At 40.2% G+C, this 23,955-nt stretch overlaps 2 protein-coding genes across 2 annotated transcripts in view; one reads left to right on the top strand and one right to left on the bottom strand.

Moving 5' to 3' along the window:
• Nucleotides 1-10,094, top strand: part of LOC145407829 (synaptic vesicle glycoprotein 2C-like) — a 33,540-nt gene extending 23,446 nt beyond the window's left edge. Inside the window, exons 9-13 of the mRNA XM_080278686.1 lie at nucleotides 2,098-2,176; nucleotides 4,126-4,309; nucleotides 7,024-7,183; nucleotides 8,178-8,305; nucleotides 9,952-10,094. Coding sequence (XP_080134812.1) covers nucleotides 2,098-2,176; nucleotides 4,126-4,309; nucleotides 7,024-7,183; nucleotides 8,178-8,305; nucleotides 9,952-10,094 — 694 coding nt within the window. The remainder of the gene's footprint in view (nucleotides 1-2,097; nucleotides 2,177-4,125; nucleotides 4,310-7,023; nucleotides 7,184-8,177; nucleotides 8,306-9,951) is intronic.
• A 5,692-nt stretch (nucleotides 10,095-15,786) lies between these two features.
• LOC145407828 (multicopper oxidase 3-like) overlaps nucleotides 15,787-23,955 on the bottom strand; it is a 39,392-nt gene continuing 31,223 nt past the window's right edge. Inside the window, exons 10-14 of the mRNA XM_080278684.1 lie at nucleotides 22,605-22,692; nucleotides 20,722-20,843; nucleotides 19,303-19,472; nucleotides 18,016-18,155; nucleotides 15,787-15,926 (exon numbers count right to left, since the gene is read on the bottom strand). Of these exons, the coding sequence (XP_080134810.1) occupies nucleotides 15,787-15,926; nucleotides 18,016-18,155; nucleotides 19,303-19,472; nucleotides 20,722-20,843; nucleotides 22,605-22,692 (660 nt within the window). The remainder of the gene's footprint in view (nucleotides 15,927-18,015; nucleotides 18,156-19,302; nucleotides 19,473-20,721; nucleotides 20,844-22,604; nucleotides 22,693-23,955) is intronic.

The following is a 23,955-nucleotide window of genomic DNA, read 5'->3' as shown; positions in this document are numbered from 1 at the left end:
TCAGCCTCCTTAGCACAAGCCTGAAACTCAGCCTCCTTAGCACGAGCCTGAAACTCAGCCTCCTTAGCACGAGCCTGAACCTCAGCCTCCTTAGCACGAGCCTGAAACTCAGCCTCCTTAGCACAAGCCTCCTGCAGGGCTAGCTATAACTTAGCTATTTCAATCTGCGTTTGCTCATCTGGAGGAGTTACATTAAACAAGCTTTTATTAATCATGTCAACAATTTGATATTTAGAATGATGAGAGCAAACAGCAATTCCCAATTGTTGAGCACCAAGCTTAAGTTCATTCTTTGTTCTGTTTTCTACATCACACACTGTTTGCACATTTGACAAAAAATCTTTGGCTTCATCAATAGTAGTAATAGTAGACATCATGAATAAATCACAGTCAAAAAATATCAAGCAATATCCTTATGATAATATCCTGAATATCCTGGCGAGGTCGCCAAATTTATGTTACAGAACAGAGAGAGATAATGAACACTTCAAGTGAGAATACTAAAATCACTACTGTCCCGCAACGTTCCAGGTTCAAAACAAAAGACTTAGGTAAAATTACAAGTTAAAGTTTAATGCTCAAACTAACAACTAAACATTCAGGACTCATAAGGTTAATGTAATGGCAAAAACAGGTTAAATATATGGTTAACTGCAATAGCCTCTATTAACACGAATTTAGCAAGAACAAATTTATCTAAGTCAGCCCTGATAAATGAGAGACCCGAATAATGCTCAGTTAAAGTAAGATATAATATTATTACGGATACAAAATATTATTAACTCTGGCTGACAATATGAACTCCACATGAATCACAAAAGCCTCACCAGGCCTGCGAATTAACGCCTCGGGCTATACAGTACAAGAAAAATGGTAATAACACTTATACTCAAATTATACAGCAGCTAGATGGCTGGAGACTTCCTGAGCACTCACAAAAATAATAATACACTATACAGGGGAGGACAGAGATGTGAACAAAATAAGGAGTAGATCTAAGTGGCAATAATGCAGAGACTGAGCTCATTATATAGAGGGCCAGCAGAGCTTGATACAACTTGTAAGAAGGACCCGGAAATGAAGTCACAGGGGAGGAAGAGTTGACAGTCCTGCTCTGAACAACAGAAAGAACGACTTACTCTACTATAAGGGGTAGAAGGGAGGAGTGAGGTAGAACACACAAGCCTGGTCACTATGGAAGCCACGAGGCGAATCGGGATCAAACATGCAGCATATTGTACGTTAGAATTATACAAAGGATGATGAAATCATAGGCTACGTAACAATATATATATATATAGGGGGTTTGACTACTGTGATGTCCCAGAATATGAACACTTTCGATTTAATGGACTGATTTCAGCGAAACTTATAACTTACTTTCTTTTGCTTCATTACAGTTTACCCACAGTTACAAGCTGTGAAAGTGGTCGTCTTCAGCTTTTTAACATGACTGAATGCTGAGTTGCAAACTAGAGATTTTTCGGTGCAACTTATCCACTAAGATGGCTCTGTCCTCCTTAGTAATATTCTTTTACATAATAAAGTGTGCGAGGCTTATTTTTAAACCCATTTCTGTGAAGGTGACCTCACAGGCAGGAAGAAAATATGGCGCTGAATAAGGACAGTTGATAATACTTGGTCATTTTTCACGTACAACATGATCACTGGATCAAGTACAGTTGACAAGCTGATGCCCATTCAGCACCGGGCTGATGAGAGTACAGCCTTTCGTTCCGAGCATATGTTTCTTTAAATTCAAGTACTAGTTCCTCAAATGCTGTCTATGTGTGACAAAGACTGAAGTTTGTATGTGCGAAGTTTCATTTTAATCCGTTCATTAATAACGCACATAGCAGCGTTATTTAGGGGTCTGAGAGCAGTGAAAAATCCTGTACCAACCAATCCCACACTAATACCCCTTCCAGACTTCAGTATCTGAGGCTGGGCTACGTATTCAGTGGTGTGTTTATGATGATAGTATATATTTTTTTTATCATGATATCTGTCTAATTGTTCCTTATCTCCATGCCATGTAAGAAAGAGACACATGGTAACTATGGAAGGAACGTATAGCAGTTGGTTTTTGTGTTGCAGCTACTTTGGTCTGTGGCTGTGGTTCCCAGAGCTCTTCAATCGGCTACAACTCTACAATAATGAACATCCTGATGCTAAGGTAAAACTTTTATTGAAATTTCTTGATCCTCTCTCTGCGCTAGGTTCTTTCTCCTAATTCCCACTAATTTTCTGATTCATATCTTGTATTCTTCCTTTACATATCTACACAAGTTATCCACAGTCATTTCATTTAGGATCCCGTTCCACAGGTTTTCATTTACGCACATAATGTAGGTCTCGTGCCATCTATGAAAGGAGCAAAATTTTTATTCTGTCAGACTAAGGCTAAATCTGTTGAGCATCAAATCTCATATTACAGTTTTTGGAAAATAAATGCCTGAGGCAAGGTTACTGCAATCCAGGTAATTTAAAGATAGGAGATAGAATTACATATCAAGCAGCATTTACATAAATGTAGACGCGTCAATGGTCAGTGATGATTTAAGCTGTTTCATGTAAGGCACTGTTCTCTTAAGTGCCAAGAGATTACCGGCTAAGTAACGAGGGAATTTTTCTAACCCCCATGATGTCTTCCAAAATAACATCAATTATATCTGAGTAACTTATAAGAAGGAATGGAGGAAACGAGAATTGAAAGATGAAATATCATCGACCAACACTTCCTGAGGCAAGAGCAAAGTAACGGTATGGCACAAAACTAATCCTCTGTGGGTAGCACTGGCCAGAAAAGCAGTGGTTTGGGCCACATCAATCCCTGAGATATTCTAAGAAGAGAGAAGTCATTATTTACAGAAGTGGGATTGCCCCAGGGTCACACCCTGGCTACAATATGGTCCGGCTACCTCTGAAGTATTACGGTTTCCCTCAAAAAAAAAAAATAATAAAAAAATAAATAAATAAAAACAACAACAAAGGTTGTGAATACCGTCACTGGTATCCTCGGGGCTACACCCCCAGTAGAGGGTGGAGAGTCCCACCCTGCCTAAAACCTGGAGCGTGGAAATATATCACAAAGCAAAATTTCGCTTTTGTGAGTAAAAATAAAAAATAAAATAAAATAAAATGGATGTGCATACCGGCAATGCGTGGGACCCCAGCATATCACACACGCTGTGGTGTGCAACCTTTGGGTTCCATCTGACCTAATACTTGGTCCAGGTGGAGGTCTGTCGCTCCAAAATTTGATGTTCCTTAGTAAAAAAAAAAAATGGTGTTGCCCCTGGGGCAGCATCCCTCTGCTGATACTCTTTACTTTTCTGCTGGATCTGCAGATGCAGCCGGAGCCAGTCTGTGTTCCTGTGCCACTCACTCACTCCCTGTGTTTTTTTTGAAGGAAGAAATTTGTCACGTTTCAGCATTATAGTTTTACGAGGGTCTCTCTTATGTGGAGGAAGGGAGTTTTTCAGAGATAGGTGATACGGGTGGTGTATCTAAGGTATGTGCATGTGGTGTGCATATGGCGTTGTTATGGAAGGTGTGTCCACATATTAAATATACCTTTTGGTGTGGTGGGTACGGTGGAGGTGGGTGCAGCAAGCAAAGTTTAACTTTGTCTTCTTACATGTTAATCATCCTTTCTCTGTATCCTGCCCACCCAATCGAAACAATAAGAAATTGACGTCAGATTAAGGAGTCCTCTTATTTATTAATTTTGATTATTCATTTATTATTTTTGACACCTCAGTGCCATTTTAAAGAGGACGGATTGAATATATTACCTTCCTCAGTCTCTTCATTGTACCAGCCAGTCCTCCAGTGTCCAGTTAACAACAGCTTCCACTCTTGGAGGTGTTTGAAACTGATTATTTATTAAAGTTCTGACTAGTGACGTGATTACTGGGAGATTAAAGATAATGTGTTTTTAATATTGGTTTGGTAGGCGTGTGCGAGCTGTTACATTTATAACAGAGTGTTGTGATTATTTTTGCCTACTTGTAGATGAAATAAACATGACAGATTTGTATGTATTTATATGTAATGTACCTATTTATACATGAACTGAACCTGATGCTTTTTTTTCTTCTCTCTCTCTCTCTCTCTCTCTAGGTAAGCGTGTGCGATCTGCAAAACTACGAAGGAAACGCAACAGAAATCTCGCTCTGTGACACTGGGACACCCTCTGTTGACACCGCCACCCTTTACAACACTCTCATCATCGCAGTCACCTCCATACCCTCCAAATTCATCACTATCTGCTGCATGGACAGATTAGGGAGGAAATTCTTCTTAGGTTAGTTCCAGTTCGATCTGCATTCTCGCTGGATAGGGAAGCTCCCTAGCACCTCTTCCCTAGCGATTTATTTTTGGTGTGGCTGGTTAATATACTTTTGTATGTTATCTGTGTTGTTAATATCAATCACACAACAAAACAGTATGAGGAAGAATACTCTCTTGTGTCGCTTTCGGGAGAAGTGAGAAATATGGAAGGCAGAACACAGTGTTGGCTCAGGATTCTTTACAGACTTCTCCTCATGCCTGTAGGTGAGGTTCTGTTACCTTTATTGGCCTAACCATTCTGTCCTTAATGTAAGTCACGTTTTTCTTTCTTTTTTCCTTTTTACTTGTGGGAGGTACTTTTACCCTTCAGAATTAACCGATTTCGACAAACCTGGACACAATGACCAGCCTATGACTTAGGTGTGTCCGCAAGGTTTTGGTTGCTAGGCAACTCCTCGTTGCCTAGCAACGGCGCGCTTAGAGTTGGCCAGCGTCGGCTACCGGTGTATCATTAAATCGTGAGGACCGTGAAAACCTGAGGACGAGGGCACCAAGCACACCCGAAAAATTCTCTTCTCGACTAATTTTCACCATTCATAAGTGTATTCATCGCCATAAAACCTACATCATCGTCTTTGTCGATGTTATTTCCAGCTGATAAGCATGAAAAAAAGGGGGAGAAATCAAATACTAGCACCTTAAGGTGAGGAAAATATATACTCACGCACAATTAAATGAATTCCGAACGTCACAGCTCGAAAGTTTTCTAGGACCCTATAATGTTAGGACATATATCGATAGAGAATTTTATCAGCTTTCTAATGAGACCAATGTCATTGTTGTATGACGCGTAGTTGCAGAGAAAATAAGAAAAAAGCAAGAGACATATTCTAAATTTGAAAAGGTTTTTCTCTACGGTGTACCTCCTAACTCTTAAGGTGCTAGTATTTGATTTCTCCCCCTTTTTTTCGTGCTTATCAGCTGGAAAAAACATCGACAAAGAAGATGATGTAGGTTTTATGGCGATGAATACACTTATGAATGGTGAAAATTAGCCGAGAAGAGAATTTTTGGGGTGTGCCTGGTGCCCGCGTCCTCAGGTTTTCGCGGTCCTCACGATTTAATGATACACCGGCTTGTTCCTGTTGCTGCCAAACCAACAGTTGCTGGAGAGGGATGCCTTCACGTGGTGGCACCGTTATGACCAAGTGACTCAACGATTTGGTGATACTAATGTCTCATAACTACTTTCCTATCCCACGAAAGGAGGATGGTGGACTACAGATGGGCTATTTAAGCCTACAGTAAACTGGGTTCATAGATCATGTGAACTTGGGGTTAGAACATCATCAGCAATAAGGATAACACCTGCAGCAGCAACAACAACAACAGCTACAAAATGAATAATGATAACAACAAATTATATATTAATGATAATAATAATAAAAATCAAAATAATAATAATAATGATAATAATGATAATAATAATAATAATAATAATTATTATTATTATTATAATAATAAAAGAAGAAGAGGAAGAAGAAGAAAAAAAAGAAGAAGAAGAAAGAAGCCTTTGGGTGAAGCCGGTCAGAAATAAACTTTGTCTCATAATGTCTCAGTAAGAGATCTAGAATTATGACATTCCAGTTAAGTTAGTTATCATACACGAAAAGGTAACAGGAACTTGATGTTTACACATTTTATACATTAGGCTGTTTATGGTAATGTTTATGTAAAAAATACAGTATTTTCCTTCCAGCACTAGCAGCCAGCATTGTATTTTGTCCTTTAACGTACAGTATTAGAATTCATCCTTCTGGCAGTGTGTTAATTAGGGAACCCCATCTCGTAGCGAACGGCTTAGACCTCAGTGGAATTAGTGCCTCGTGTAACAATTTAGCACCTCTAACAGGATAAAGGGGAGGCGGTGGCTGAATCAGTAGAGAGTTGGCCTGCAGTCCTATTGGAAAGGTTCGAATCCCCGCTGGGGCAGGGGAAAGATTAAGGATTTGAATTTCATTAAAGCAGACTTTACTGACCTACTAGGTAACCCACCGACATGTCTTAAAAATACCCCCGCTAATACCAATACACCAGTCCTGTATGAGACAGCCCTAGCATGTATTCAATATAGACGATTGGTGTTAGCGCCGAAATGGTAACATGTGGAGGTGGATGGACGTAGGACTACTGGGCCTTGGTAACGGGCTGTGAAACCTACGCCCAGAGTCAGGCGTATAAAAAAAAAAAAAAAAAAAGGTATTTATAATTTTATTCTTGTTCACACATGACGATCATATTCTGGAGAAAATTTACAGTGTGCCTTCATTTATATACGAATATATATATATATATATATATATATATATATATATATATAGAGAGATAGATAGATAGATAGATAGATAGATAGATAGAGAGAGAGAGAGAGAGAGAGAGAGAGAGAGAGAGAGAAAGAGAGAGAGAGAGAGAGATACTGTATATGCAGTTATAGATAAACACTGTAGATAGGTAGGTAGATAGTAGATAGATAGATAATTAGATAGATAGATATGCTGCAGAGTTTATGAATAGTCTGGAAAGTCGAACCAGGCCTGACTCAGTTTCGAAAGTCATTGCTTACTGTTACTGCTAAATATTTTGAGCAGAATCAATATTTTAGTCCACATCTGTATGTTATCGTCGTAAAATGTGCAGTTCTACATTACTGGTGTATGTTGCTTACAGTGTTGAGTATGGTGACATCAGGAGTGGCAGCATGTACCATCTACTTTGTAAAGACTACAGTGGACAACCTGATAGTGAACTGTGTGTTTGGTGCCTTGTCTGCCTTAGGCTTCAGTGCCCTACACGTTCTTGGAGCTGAACTCTTCCCTACCGACAGCAGGTATGGGTTTTATTAACTAAAAACAGAAATCAGAAATATTGTTCAAGTCCAAAACCAGTCGTGACAAGCCTCATCCTTTTATTTCTGACGCAACAACTGATTAACACTGAGAAGACATTCAGCTGGAAATGTGATGGATGGAGTCACTAACGCATATGTGAACAGAGGTACTGTAGATGTGCAGCTCAGGTCATTGCTGAGTAAAGGGATCACGATGACAGGACAGAACCCCGCTGAAATGAAACAACGTTATTACAGAGGATTTTGACAAGACACTACATAAATGCTTGTCATCTTTTTTTATCTTATGATACATGTAAACAATGCAGTCTCAGGTGACTGTGGAACGGGTATATAGCTATCGCACTTCCATATTTGTCATGATTTTATGCTATATAACTTTTTGGATGATAATATTATGTTTACTAGTCAGAGTCACGTACACTAAAAAAATTATAGAACATCAGGGAAAAAATGGGGCTGTTTTCTAATCATTCTGACGAGTCGGCATGGACTAATGGTATTTTATCGCACTGCCAGAATTTTGTTCATTTGCCAGGTGTATACTCGTAAAGCAGAATTGCAGGGACTGAACCCACAGACACGGGGAATGAAGTGTGAGGCCACCACTGATCAGACGGGGCAATAGTGGCTTGGACACACACACACACACACACACACACACACATATTATATATCTATATCTATACCTATCTATCTATCTATATCTATATCTGTCTATCTATCTATCTATCTATAATAACCCAGTGTATCCCTGCCATCCAAAATGCCATCCAAAATTTCAGTGTTTCTTGGGTCATGCTTCTAACAGTTCATATTCCATATACTTACGGATTCCAGATTTCGTTAACTTATACAATTAGCACACCAGACATGATATACGTTAAATAATGCTTACCATGTGTATACTCTATGTATAAAAACAATAGTAGATAATGGCAACTGGATTCCACTATCTTTTTTTCTTTTCCAGGACAACAGGAAAGGCGATAACGACCCTGGTCAGCGGTATAGGATCCATATCTGGCACTACTACGTTTGGTTACCTGGTGGACCAGTACTGCGCCATACCTATGTTCCTGGTGGCCTCCCTCCTCGTAGGTCAGTGGCAACGCTATCATTTACCGTCCGTATTCCAGGTGGCATGGAAGGCTACGTAGCATCTCTTACTTTGTGATATGACTTGCATACTACAGTTTAACATTTTATTACATTTTATTCATATCCCTCTTACAAAAACATAATCAACATCAATTGTATACAAGAGGATGTTGAGATGTAATGTGCACGGTAAATCGTTAGAGAAGAGCTTATATGAAATTTCCAGGGTCCGTTAAAATGAGACTCTGTAACACTGTCAATAACTTCAACGCTTAAAAAAAAAAAAAAAAAATCACAAATCAGCATATGGTCTATAATTTTTATGCCCATGCACATTATCCATGAGAAATTAATCTTACCTTTTTGTTATAAAACAACTATGAAAACATGTTTCTTGTGTTTCGGATGAACGTAGAGACAAGAGAGACAGCAGGAGCAGACCCAGTGAAGTCACTAGAGAAGGGCGTAAATAAGCCTTGGATGGTAATGGACCTGCACCATCAGTGAGAGGAATTACAGCTGACCACTCGATAAGAATGGCGATTTTAGTTATAAGAGCTATTTTACACCGGCAGACATGGTTTGTCTCACACTCGCCACATCGTCTCATGCCCACTCTCGTAAGGTCATCTCAGCCACATCCACTCGTCGCACCACCTCATTTTCACTGTCTCACTTGATCATACCATGCTCATCAAACTGCCCTTTACTGACCAATCATCAGAGACAGTCATTAACTCCCTCCGGCGTTACTGCCTCCCTGTAGAAGCTGTATGAGTCACCTCACTCTGTCCAATGTGCGATTCCTTCATCTTTCACAGAGGAGTGGAACCATGAACCAGATGACATCATGTACTCGTAGGACTTCATTCACTGTGCCAAGGAGGGCAATAACATCCAGCTCCTGCGTGAAGAATAATCCGGTCTACTCAACCTTATCCTTAACCTTGAGGCTTACATTCATGCTTTATATATATATATATATATATATATATATATATATATATATATATATATATATATATATATATATATATATATATATATATATATATAAATTAAAATAATGTGTGTGTATGTGTGTGTGTGTTATTTCACTGGATAACATAAAACGGTAATCTGATTTGTTACCTTTGAAAAGAACATTATATGATGGATAATCTTCGTAAATATTTCAGTGAATGTTTCATGGATCTTGATGAAAAAATCAGGTATATTTAAGATGTTGATATCTACGAATGTGTACAGTTTGGCGTGGATCCACATAAATTTCCGGATCTAGCGGATTTAAATATGTTTTTATAAAGGGGTAGTCTTTTTCCAGCTGCCGCACAGTAACAATAGGGCTACAAACTTGCAGAGCTGTACCTAATAACAAAGGTGAAGATTACGCCATTGTTGTATTGCGCAACAGCTGCATATCGCAGTAGCTGTGATAGACACATTTTGCAATAGCTGCATTTCACAATAGCTGTATCTTACAATAGTGACAATGGAAAAACTGCTGGCCTGGGTGCTGACATCAGCTTTTTATCTGTTTGATATTGGATTAGACTTGACTGAATTAAAAGGAACTGCATGTTCGGCCTTGGCGGAGGTATGTGCTCTACTGAATGCCATTCCAGTTTATTCATTTATTTTGATAGTTGCTATTATAACTGTCAACAGGGGGTGGCTTGTGTTGCCTGCTGCTGCCCAACACAACCAGGGTAGCTCTGACATGACACTTCGACCACCACGTCAGCTGAGAAAGAGAGATAAATGGAGCTACGTCGAGGTCACCAACTAATCACGCCATCTACACACTCACGCTCATCTTTTACTTTGTATTTATAACTGTGTTGGTGAGCGTAACTATACCCATTTTACTCTAACCTGGCCTAAAATTGACATCTCCCCATCTTGAATTCTGAGCTGTAGTAATATATTAATACTAGAGCGTGATGCTAGTCACGAAGAAGTGTTATGGAAAGGATGTAGCCTTAAGTCTTTTTTCCCCTTCCACTGAGGTACGTGAAATACGATGCAATTGGACGAAAATCTGACCCAAATTAAAGCAAAAAGAGTATAGGTATTTTGTGTTTATTGCTGCCGTGAAGAATATATTGTACTACAGAAGTGGCACGCATTACACCGTGGCTACATACTGAAGCATCTTTATTGTTGAAGGAAGAGTGGTCAGGAATTCCAGATATTGTATTCATTTTATATATCATGATTCAGATACAGGAGGTCCACTTCCAGATTTGTTTTCCTTGTTTTTACCTAGCTGAAGATGAAAGTCAGTGAGCTAATGTGGCTATATATGCATGCATCTTCATAGTGTTATGCTACAACATATTAATAGTGAAAGACCTGTAAACACACCCATAAACATCCTTGCCAATGACTTTTTCAAGCAAGTTTTTGTCTCCGGTTAGGATATGCCAGTGAATAGTCTTAACATTTCTGGAAAGTGTCTGGTCGATTTACGTCCTATTCTGTGGCCACTTTTGTCCTGCCACATTTGTGAATGGAAAACATTAACTAAGAAAGCTGGGAACTCAGTCAGGTATGATGCGCTATGTGGAATCTTCTCTGTTTCTTATCAATCTGGGGGTTCGGGACTGTGAACGGCTGCTGCGACAAAATATAGGTTAAAAGTATGTGAAAAAGATGATAAATATACAGTATAATTTTAGATATGCACACAGGTTTTATGCTATATTATTTTTCTTGTTTATATTTCTAACATAATACTCTCATGTTAGTATTCCACCAAATATGTGTAAATAGTCTGGCTGGTAGTGTTGAGTATGGTGGCATTGCTTTTACGGATGTGGTAGTAGTGGCGGTGTTTAGGTGGGAAAGGTGGGGAGGCCAGGGGGTCAGTCCCACAGTGACCAAAGACCCTACAAGGAAGATAGGACGCCTCAAAAATAAATTGTTATCACACTAACTGGGATCCTAACAGTAGGTAACACACGTATGCACACGCAGATCAAGAGATGGTGCTGGTATTGTGTTTATCGTCTACTAATGACAATAGACTGAGGCACTGTATTGTTGGAGGGTTCGCCAACCTGAATATGCCTTTGCCTGGTCGTGTAACGCCTCTATTTAAAACTCTGAAGCTATGAAAATGTTACATAATTATTTGTACGATTTATTTGAATGAATTCCTGCATTATTTTGCTCCAAAGAAACTATACTTAAAGGATGTAATACAAGTAACTATTACATAACGAAGCGGTTGTGTTCCCAGAAGGTAGGTAGGAGGGCTGTGTGCCTCAGGGCTAACATATTCTTCCCTACTATGTTTCCTTCGTTTCTTACAGGCATAGAGGGGTACATAACGTATAAAAGCTCTGTACATGGCAACAGCAACTGAGGACATCTGACCAATCAACAGTAGTTGGCTAAATAACAATAAGACTTCATCGTCCTGTAGTGTTTACTTTCTGCGATGATAACTGGACGTATTTTATGTATGGATTATGCTTTGCAGCAGTATAATCATATAACAACGATTACTTTTTTCATTATTTCTGTTTTGTATTGTTTGGCAGATCATGAAAGGAAATAAAAACTTTTTGTGTCTTAAATATTTTCATTGCCCTTTCAACTTAGGTATAAAAACCAACAATAAGTAGTGTTATTCATAGTGTCAGTGGATATAATGAACCTCATTAACATAATATTCCGATTGCTAAACACCATAACAATTAAACTAAGTAATAGCCAATTCCAAGTAATAACGTGTTCCTAAAGGTATGTGGGACTCCCGTAGATCTACTGAGTAATGCCAAGGTAGCACACAGACAGCAGTAAAATTCTGGCCAGGGGCGGGCCAATATTTTTCTCCTGATAGAGGGAAGCACAAGTGAACATCTTCCAGCAGCAGTGTGGGCGAGTCTTGTAAAGCAGTTGAGTGGTTGGGACTGGAGTTCAACACATCACTTGCTCATTAAACTATCTATCTATATCTATATACCTATGGTCCGTCTATCTTACGAAGAGCGTTTGGGCATTGTCCCTCTTGGGGAGTCCCCGTCCCACAGTGTTGCCATACTTTGTACTGGGCAACTTAATCGGATTAGGGAAAAGGCGCTAATGACAACTCTCCCTACCAGCACACCTCTCTCTCTCTATCTCTCTCTGCATATAGAAATTGCACTTTTTATAGATTTATATCTATAAAAAGTCTATACACTTCTATGAATTTTTATAATTTGAGGAAAAGCCTCCAGACTGACTGTCTGTCTGTCTTGTTGCGCTCTTATTCATTCCCTTTCTCCATGACCTTTCCCCCTGATCTCTGTTTCTGTCTGTCTCTAACATTATTTTTTATTATGACTGTGATTTTCTCCTTAAAGTGTGAGGTTTATTTGTGGTTTATAATTTCGATTTATTTTCCACACCACCTTTGAGGTCCTCTGTGTGCCTTCTCTTCTACAGAATACTTATTTACGTTGTAAATAAGTTCTTTTTCTCTACTGTGGAGCACACGAGAACGAGTAGCAGGAGTAAGAGCATCCATCTCAGGTGGCGGCCAGAGTGGAAATGACCTGGATTAACACGGTCACTCTACTCTAACAAGCGTGGCAACGTTGGAAAGTAACTCTGCCAAGTGTTGTGGTATTTATAAAAAGTAATTGTTATTAAAAGAAAAAAATTGGCATTTATAACACTATATAGCCTTATTAAAGAATTACACATATATATACTGTAAATAAACTTCATTTAGAAGTAGTAAATAGCTGACATGAGACAAGAGGTGTACACGTTTGGCAGAGAGGCGGCCTAGGAAATTCCCAAGAGGGACAACGCCCAAATGCTCTTCATAAAATAGACGGACCATAGGCTACTTCCCCCAAGGAAAGGGATGTAGCCGAGACAGGACGACACACTTCCCATTACTCATCCATTCAAACCATTCATTCGCATCTTAGCCCCAAAGTGGATAAGGAACAGATCCTCACCGCATCACACCGCACAAGGGTCAACTGCGAAATGCAATCAGTGACATCCGCAGTAGGGCCCGACAGCAGAGCTGGTTTACCCCTGCCACATCATAATAGACCCATCCCCTTACCCGCACCTGACCTGACCGCTCATTAAACGGCCTACAATAATTTTTTTACATGATTTCCTCCATTCAAAGGTGAGGAAACGGCATGGATGATGATGATGATGATGATGATGATGTATATATGGTACCGTATATCATTTTATGTGTTATGTTGGCGTGAGGGGGGCTGTGTCGATGCGAGTTTATGAATGTGTGTGTGTGTGTGTGTGTGTGTGTGTGTGTGTGTGTGTGTGTGTGTGTGTGTGTATCTATCTATCTCTGCCCGTCAATATATATAAGTCGATTGTCTAGTTATCTATCTGTCCATCTGTAAACTAAAGCATCTTCCCACAAACCATTAAGTTTCTAGTCAGTCTTTTCCATGCACCCACACCACTACTCTCTTACTGATATACTGTATATTGCATGTAATGTCTCTCCACTTGGCCATGCTGTGCCAATACTTATCTTCTCCATTACAAGGACGTATTTAATATTTCACTTCCTTCAGACGATTTCATTCAGTTCGGGGAGAGACAGCAGGTTGTGAAGAGGGTACTGGAAACTGCCTGTAATCCCCTCATTACAAATGGGTTTCTCCCGCTCTTAAAAAAATCGTCCCTCAGTAACATAAGTGAGATTAAATTCACATAGTTTTTAAGAAGTCGTCAGTTCTTTACACACACACACACACACACACACACACACACACACACACACACACACACACACACACACACACACACACACACAAACTCAATGTCCCCAGTCTGTCACTCGAGCCTCAAGAGTATTCTAAATAAGAGATACTGTACCCCTGATTACTCACTTATTTCAATGTATTTCTTTATAATGCAAATTTGAGGAGAAAGGGCACCTGATTTTCCTTTATTTCATAATGTATACCTGTTTGGTGTATTATCGTGAGTTTATAAAATATTGACACATTTCATTTTGATATTCCTTATTTTATCATTTTTTCCTTTATTTTGTAAGGATTAGGATTTTAGGTGATTACTTGCTTCTTATGCATGTGTATGTGTGTGTGTGTGTGTGAGAGAGAGAGAGAGAGAGAGAGAGAGAGAGAGAGAGAGAGAGAGAGATGCAGTGAACTAACATAGTCGACTGTATGCAGCTTACTGACACGTTCCATGTGCGGATACAGATGAGTGAGATTCGAGTCAAAGGGTTTACAGTTATCTTTATTAATTCCTTTACCTGTAATAAAGAAACAAGGATATATGACCTACGTTATCACAGGGCTACTCATTCTCACATAGCCTAGCATTGAGAAATTAACACCTTCATTCCAGTGATGTATATTTCATTTTTTCATTCTACCATTATCCATTTTCCAAAAAGTTTTATTCATCTGTTGTTCAAAGAGAGTTGAAAGATGTATCCAACTCCTCTCTCTCTCTCTCTCTCTCTCTCTCTGAATAACATCTCTTGGAGGCAGCAAAAACAAAAATAAAAGGTACGTCATTGATAAGAAGTGGCGAAGCTATTTTATCTTATCAGTAAATCGCCTGTATCGGGAATTTTTTAAAAAGCAGCACTTTTTTTTATATATTTATTTTGTAGTAACGCAAAAGGGAGATGTGGGACCTCAGGGAACAAACTATCTAGTCCTTTTCCAGAGCCAAAAGGACTAAATGTAAAGACGAAATAAAAGAGCAGAGAGAACAGTAACAATTAAATCACGCACTGATATCATTTACCTTGTTCCTCAGATCATCATAACAAACAATGGAATTATGGACACGAAGGACAAAGCAATAAATAATCACGCATCATTCTTATTTACCTTGTGCTTCAGGAAAAATGGCAGGTGTACAAAGTTTATGTTCCGTGGAATGAATCGACACAGTTCCTTCGCGTTGACTCACCTTCCTTAAAAATACACATCGACACTTACTCTGGCATGAAAATTGCAGTTTGGTCGAGTGGTAATGATATGTGTGTTAGTGATGCCATGCTTTTAAAAAACCTTGTATTCTGGAACTTCAACTTTCAGGCTGATGCTACATGTCTTAATCAACATAAATGCATACATAAAACCTACACAGATGTTCATAGCATATTTCTTTATTCTTGTTAGGGTTACCTCTTGTCTACGTAAAGGGCCTTCCACACCTATACCCATGTGTTTGGCACAGGATGGGGACAGATCACCTCTACAGTCATAAAATGTAGTGCCCCTTCTATTTATATATCAAATGACCTCCAGGACTATTGATAGAAGGCCTTAATGAGCATAGTAAGCTACCTAATTATGGCTTCTTGCATGGGCAGTCCAGTGATTACAGTTCGTTTATCAGTTTCATGTGGGTATGAGTGTGATGTTCTGTGTGTTTTTCATCAGTGTAATTTGTGTGTGTGTGTGTGTGTGTGTGTGTGTGTGTGTGTGTGTGTGTGTGTGTGTGTGTGTCTAGAGGTCAGGTAAATAGTTCCCGCAGGTGGGGAAGCCTTGCGGTACGGGAGGCACGTCACTTGGCTGGCCCACGTGCAGTACACCCACCATGCCCAACTCAGAATGGTACACCAAATGGCAGTGCATCACCCACCACCCTGAAAAAAAATTAAACATATACTCCTCTAACTTTAACTTGGCCTAAAACTGGCATCTGTCTATCTTGAACGCTGAGATGTAGCATGAGATTAACACTAGTTATACAGTAGGATGATAGTCATGAAGAAGTGCAAAGGAAAATATGTAGAGCCATAGCTACGTGAAATAAGCCACAAAACCTGAAAATCTTGTCCGAGTTATAGCGAAAAAACGTATTCTATGATGACAAAGTATGCCTTTTTTTTCGCGGATGTGCGACCCAATTATTTTCCTATCAAATCAACCTAACCTATCTGAACACAACGTAATACAAGAGATAATATTTACAAGCATATGAAGTAATATCCTAAGGTTAGTACATTTATTTGATCTGATTTTTACTCTTATGAAACTAACGAATCACAGAGGTCACAGACAAGAGAGTCAGGTGGGATCTACCTTGGCTGATAGTGAAAATGAGTTCAGAGGTGAATAAAACAAGTGCTTGTATGTGGATGGTTGCTTTTGTGTCTAGTGGTTTTGTGTCTGCCCCTTGATGGTTACTCGTCCGTCTTTTTACACTTTTGGGGCTATAAAAGCATTTCATAGGTCTCCATCGAAATTCTGAGAGATTCTTGAAACAGATGGTTCAGGTACAGTACATGCACAGTAATTTTCAGGCCAATCAGTCTATAAACACAGACGATTTTTGCCAGGTTTGGGGAGACGTTTTTCTTTTTAGTCAATCGGTGCATAAAAGCTACATCTCACGTCTCCATTACGATGTCTGTTTTGTGCAAGAGAAAATTAATTCACCTAAAGGAAAAGCAAAAAGTTGTATCAGACGCCCCAAGATGCTTAGCTGCGGTGCTCCTCTCCTCCTGTGGCAGTTATTCTTCCATTAACCAGGTATACAAGGCTACTGCATTATCCAGGTTACCAGAGTTACTTCCCCTAGGTGTTAGCCTACATACTCAGTTTACCTACCAAACCACAAAGGGTGGATGGACACCAAAACTGAAGCCTAATGTTGTTGGCCCAGCAGCATTGCAGCCAGCAATGCTTACCATTCTGCCACCGTGGAAGGCAGCAAAAAAATACATAATGCATAACCGGATTATTGAGATTAAGTTTCCTGACGATGGTGATGGACTCTCATGCCGCTGACAGGCTAATGTAACTCCGTGAAATAGAATACATCAGCTTTTATCTGTTATCCTTACATATCTGTATAATTTGCCTTTTGCTTCTGTAATGTTTGGCGACATTAGCCATTAACGCTCACCAGACATTGAACAGCAGTCAGGTTGGGACCATGGCCATGTTAGGCCAAGCTTAAAACATAATAATAATAATAATAATAATAATAATAATAATAATAATAATAATAATAATAATGACAATTTTAAAATCATCTGAAAAATCTACTTCCTCTCCATCCCACTCAACCTACCAATATATAGTTTCTTAATATCACAGCAACTGTCAAAGGTGAAGCTGACGATGATGAACAAAATATTTTAATCTATACCATTTGATGCAATATGTGTCCAACAGGAGTCGTGTGTTTTAAAGCCTCCATTCCCTGGCTCAGTGAGAACTTTCACTTCTTCCATGGCCCATCATAGCCTTCTCCAACCCCTCCGCCCCGCTTTCAGCCATTTCTCGGCCCACCCAAACACCTCCCACCCGCAGAGCCCGCCCATCCCACCCTCCCCAAACAAGGGTCATTTTGTTGGACGCAAATTGCACTGTATAGTAACAACAGGTGACTTGCACGGATGCAGATTACATTAAATGATAACAAGCTGGTGCGATTTGTATCACATGCCTGATACTGAAAATGTCAGTGGTAAAATATAATAAACACGATTTTATATATATATATATATATATATATATATATATATTTATATATATATATATATATATATATATATATATATATACTGAAACTAATTAATCATCCTGTTCACATTTTCTATACGTAATACCTGGGATATAATGATGCTCATGATGATTGTTAATGATGAAAATGAAGTTTATTATACACAAAGATATTGATGCTGTAAATGACACTGCTGAATAATTATGATGATAATAGCATACCTGGGTTGTCAGCGGTGAACCTGACGATGGTGTAGCCTCCGTCGGGAATATTGGCGGTGTCCTTCTTGACAGCATCCTGTAGCTTCCGCGTGATACCCCCAGCAGCGTCCAGGGCGGCCACCTCCTCCTTGGACGTGGAGCTGTAGCACCGGGAAAGAGAGAAGGGATACAGAGATTTTACAACATCTCTTCCTAAGCGATATATTTTGCACACATTTCATTATCCTCTTGCACGCTACCGTTCCTATTTACTTTGAGACTGAAACATTTCCGAAGCAAGAGAGTGCCGAGGCGCAACATGCAAAAGAAACAGGAAAGGAAGAGGTACATTAAGTCTCCTGCCCCACCTAGAACATAGCTCAGGGTTATTTGATGGTCTGGCAGTGCTGTCTTTCCATATTTTTCAGTAAATTTCTCTTACTTTCCATTGAGTGCCGGGGGTAGAGGGTGGGAATGATAGGAACAACTTGGATTATGGTGTATTCCATGCAAGAGCAGATAAATATTTGAGTTTTGTCTCCTTTTTCAGTTTTGGAGCAGCTTCCATTCTACGTCGATGGTTTCTCAGGTGGTATTGATGTTTTGAATTTTCTGAGCGGTGACCTTAACAAAAGATCTTTCCTTACAAGATTACAGCTTGTGTTGAGATCATATTTTATTGCTTAGACCAACTTTTCCTTGTACGTCAGTAGTTTATTATGTGATATCGACGTTTTTGCTATATTTCAATTGTTCCCCGCTGCATCCTTTTACCTGCCTTGACAAGAGGTCATCCCTCTCAGAATTTTTGCCTTTTCTATTTACGCCTTCATACATCATTTTTTATAACAGTTTTCTATTGATGGGGATGGCTTCAAAATAAAATAGCTGTTCTACAAGACGAAAGCCCAAAATGTGGAGAAACGACAAAAATCAAATGAGATTTGTAGGCCACTGAACAGATGGAAATTTATTGTGCTGGAGTAACGGTGATTTCGAGTGAGAGACTTTGTGAATGTCATTGCGAGAACCTCGACAAAACGCAAGCATCTGAGACAGCATGTAAGGAAATAGGATTGCGGCCACATAAATGTCTGTTCCCGGCTAGCATGGAACCCTGGTATAAATGGAACAGATTGTTTATTGTGGATGAGAATGTTTTTTTTTTTTTTTTTTTTTTGTACTGACGCACTTGCTAGTATGTTTATGCTTTTGATACTGAGTCACCTGCCAAATGTGCTCTGATCAGTGATTTATATATAAATGTTTTTAAAAACTCACTTACCTGCAAATACGTTTTTGACTGACCTGCCAAGCTTGTCCATAGCGACGACATGGAAGTTGTGGCCGTGGAGGTGGAAGGGGTGATTGCTAGTCACCAATTCACCCTCATCAATGAGAACAAACTCCACTGTCTCACCCAGCTCCACCTCAACAACGTAGGTGCATGAACAGAAATCTCCTTCACACGGCGGGTCCTGCATCGAGGGAAGGAGAAGGAGGAGGAGGTGAGAGAAGGGACAGGTAAAAGGGAGGGATTTGAGAGAGGGAATGATGGACGAAACTTACGGGGAGGGGGATGAGGAATGAGGAAGAGTGGTCAGCTGGTAGGCTTACTCTGTTATGGTGAGGTAGTCTTCCTAAGGTTTGATGAGGGCGAATTAGTGAGCGAGTATAAATGAATTTGTTATTGTTGCAGGTGCTGTTCAACCCCGATCTGCATGAACGAGACCTGTCGACTGTAGGAAAGCAGCTGCCCTTATGGCGGTGTCTCATTCGTTTCCTTCACCGTTGATGCTGTGTTTGAGTCTTAGTGTGGCATGAGCTCTGCTGTGCTCCATAATGTGGTTTATACTGTTTCACTCTGCCTCGTCGACAAGGACGAGAGAGGGAGACGGCAGGCATTACGGGAAGGCAAAGAACTACATTGAGCTTCGTTTTTACGCTCATGGTTGACATATAAACTTGTATTCAAGGGTCTGTAAGCCAAATGAACATCTGGAAGCCCAGTTAGGCAAATTTTTCATCATCAACCGCTATTATTCTAAGGCAATTAAAGCAGTCACACCATTCCGGCGCTTACATACCTCTTACCCTCCCCCATACTCTCCCACAGACACACACACACCCGCCTCCACAAACATAGTTACCGGAGAATTGATTCTATGGCAGATGCTTTCACGCCACAAGTCTCACCTTCTGCTTCAGATTCGTCGTCAGCTGTTTAACGCGGAAAAGTCCTCGGGTACACCTTTGTTAGGTCTGTCATACTGTAAGGCAGTGATACACAGAGTGAAAAAGAGGGGGCTATAGAAGGACTAGAACGAAATTACATGAAAATGATCCGATAAATTTATATTGCAAAGCTGGATGAGGGGGTATCCTTAGAAGAACAGAGAAGACGACTGGGAGTAGAAAGTACCAGGATGGAAGTAAGAACGACACTGAGATGAACTGGACATATCGTGAATATGGATGAGGGGGAGTATGTAGACCTGGGGAGACATGAGAGGAGGTGGTGTGTGTTAACCTAAGATCTACAGGTGTTAACAGAGAGCTGGCGGGAGTAGGGTAAGATGGAAGAGCTCTATCAGGTGACGCCATCAGACCAGCGCTACTCGTACATGGAAAGCAGACGTAAAACCGAAAATGATGATGATGAATAGTGGAGGTGTGATTGTGAGCATAAGTGTGTGAGTGTATGTATAAACTGTCTATATGTGTAACTACCTGGCCATAGAGACAGACGGTGGGCTGAGGCGCCTCTGGTTGTGACAGGGGTGGTGACGCGGGGACCTTGAACGTAATGTCATTCAGCTGCGGGGTCATAGTCTGCCACTCCGACGACACTGTCAACGTAAGATGTGTTAGGATGGGTCTGATTAGGCTGGGTTAGGTCAGAGTGGTCGACAGTAGGTTGAATTTGTGACCTGGGTGAGCTTGGATTTGGTTTAGGTTGAAGTAGATTGGAGTGGATTAAGTTAGGTGTGGTTGGATTGGGTTGGGAGTGCACTGGGTTGGACTGGGTATGTTTCTGTGAGGCGGGGTTAGGCACTTGAGGTCGGGCTGGGTTGGATTTAGGTAAAATAGGGTGGGTTAGACCAAGTTAGGATAGAATGAATAAAGTTAGGAAGTAGTCTGGAGCATCTGTTGAACAGGACGTCACTCTAGGGCTGGGTGAAAAGCTGGTGATAAGGAAAGCTGGAGCTACCCCTTACCCCTTCACTACCTTCCAGGACTTAACTCCTGACCATCTTCATTTCCTGACCTTTTTCCTTGTCAGTAACATGGAGAATAGTCCAACATACTCTCCTGGAAAATTTTTCTGTTTGCAGCCATTCACATGCACGTCAAACTTAAATGTTAAAAATTTAAAAATACCTTTCAGGTCATGCCTCAGAGTCTTCATGTAAGGGTGAGGGGCATAAATACCAGTCTTCAGCCATGTTCTTAGTTACAGTTATATAATATATCCTGGGCCATTGTCTGAAGTTCTTTTTCTCAGCTTCTGCAACATTAGTAGCCTTTCCTCTAATTTTCTTTCTTCTCAGTTGAGTACCATTTGTCCCCAAAACCTCACGTACTTTTCATACATGAAACTCAACTGACTAAAAGCACTGACAGTAGACCCCTTTCTGTGTTCTCCTACCTTCTCTATACTCATTTCAAACGCAAAGGTGGTTGTTGCATGCACGTGTAAAACAGCCAGACCTTATTTTGTGTTCCCAAGATTGAATTTACTGAATTCTATACACTCTGGTTACACTTGTCCTATAAATTTTCGACTAATTCTGTGCTGTGTTGCTCTCATAAACACATTTGATTTGGCAAAATCAGAAAGCACTCTTCTGAGTCTGTGAGTTTCCAGCAGGATTATCCGGTACATAGCTGGCCTGTATTCACGCACTGATGTCTCTGTCAAAGGTGGATGGGAAACATCTGATGGTTTCCTGTAAGTTCGGGAGTAAGACAGGATTGTTGTTCTTGCACCCTCACTTTCCAGCAGGTGCTTGGGTTGAGTGGTGATTTGGGCTGGGAATTAGAATCACTGTGGAACATCAATCGGCAGTTTTATGGAGTTATCCTAGCTCTTGAAAAAAAAAAAAAAAAAAAAAAACTTTAAATAAGAATCTCCTAAGCCACACAGTTTACCTTCAAAAAAAAAAAAAAAAAAAAAAAAAAAAATGGTGGTTGCTTCATTTGTCCTTCAGGCTCCAAGGCCCTTTAAGTTTTTTTTTTTACCTCTTCGGCACGAGGATGTCACTTTTTTCTTGTTCTCGTCAGGCAGTTTTAATAATTTCGAGGAGATTGTCCAAACTGGGGGTCAGATAAAGCCTTAACCCTTTCAGTATATAATGCCGTTAAACCAAGCTGAATAAAATCGTCTGAAGCAAGAATGATTATAACCAGGTGTCACTTTTCACACACACACACACACACACACACACACACACACACACACACACACACACACACACACACAGAACACCAGCTGCAGGGGAAATTATAGATGCCTTTCACACTCACTAGAGAGAGAGAGAGAGAGAGAGAGAGAGAGAACAGCAGCTGCCAGGGGAAATTATACATGTCTCACACTCACACAAACCCACCTCCATTGAAAGGGTACAGATCCGGGTTGAACATGATGCTGTTATTCACTTCATTTACGTCCAAGGCAAGGTAGAATTGCTTGTCCACCTGAAATGGGAAGTATTCATTAACCCTTTCACTCCCAGGATGTTATACTCTCTCTCTCTCTCTCTCTCTCTCTCTCTCTCTCTCTCTCTCTCTCTCTCTCTCTGTATGTATATGTGTTTGTAACTAAAGAACTCTTAATCTGACTCAAGCTAACTTTGTGGAAGAGTTCAGGGTAACCCAAGGGGCTGATCATTAATTTTTTAGAACAATGTGTCAAAGGTCAAGGTCACATGGCCATATCAGCTTTAACAGTTTTTATCCGATTTAGACTAAACTTTATGGAAGGGTTCAGGGTTAGGCAAGAATACAGGAAATCAGTACTGAAAGTCACTTAAATATCAATGTTACGTAAAAAGCTAATGGTGAAGGTCATATGGTAAGATGTGTAATGGATGCAAGAGCGTATAGAGGTTGGGGGAGTGGACTTTCTGACCACTACTTGGTGGTGGCCAGAATTAAAATTCAAGTAAGATGGAGGAATAGAAGAAGGGAAAGACGAGAGGAAGGAGTAGTTGCAGGGAGAGTGGAAAGGTTACAAGAGGATGAGAAAAAGGCAGAGTATAAAAGAGAAGTGGAGGAAAGATTGGGCAAATATGAATTAGAGCAGATGGGAGACGTGGAAGGTGTGTGTAGGATATTTACAGAAGAAATATGTGCAGCATGTGATGTGGTATGTGGAAGGAAGAGAAGACGGAAGGGGGGTGCAAGGAACAGCGTGGTGGACTGAAGAGGTGAGACAGGCTGTGGCACAAAAGAAGAAAGCATACAATGAATGGATGAGAAATAGGGGCGTGGAAGAAGTTGAGAGGCGGAAGAGAGAGTTATATGTAGAAAGAAAGAGAGAGGTGAAAAGATTAGTAAGAGAGAGTAAGAAGAGAGTGGATGAAGAATTTGGAAGGAATTTGAGTGTAAAGTGGAGGGACTGTAAGAAAATGTTCTGGAGAGAGGTGAAAAGAGTAAGACAGGGTGGAAGTAAAGTTAGCAGTGGAGTGAAAGATAAAAATGATAGATTACTAGTGGAGAGGGGAGAAAAAGTGAGCAGATGGAGAGAACACTTTAAGGAACTATTGAACATAGAGGATGGAAGTAATGCGAGTGTAAGTGGATGGGAAATGGCTGGGAGAAGGAGGGAGGTGAGAAGACAGGAAGGAATCAGTAGGATAGAATCAGTAGGAAGGAATCAGTAGGAAGCAATGAAGAAAGTTAAATCGGGGAAAGCCCCAGGAATTGATGGAGTGTGTGGTGAAATGCTGAAGCATGGGG

Source organism: Coenobita brevimanus, chromosome 74, assembly GCF_032717465.1.
Source record: "Coenobita brevimanus isolate Jiangsu-jjx chromosome 74, ASM3271746v2, whole genome shotgun sequence".
Taxonomy (NCBI): Eukaryota; Metazoa; Arthropoda; class Malacostraca; order Decapoda; family Coenobitidae; genus Coenobita; species Coenobita brevimanus.
The sequence above is the reverse complement of the archived record's forward strand: the minus strand, read 5'-3'. Positions and strand labels throughout refer to the sequence as shown.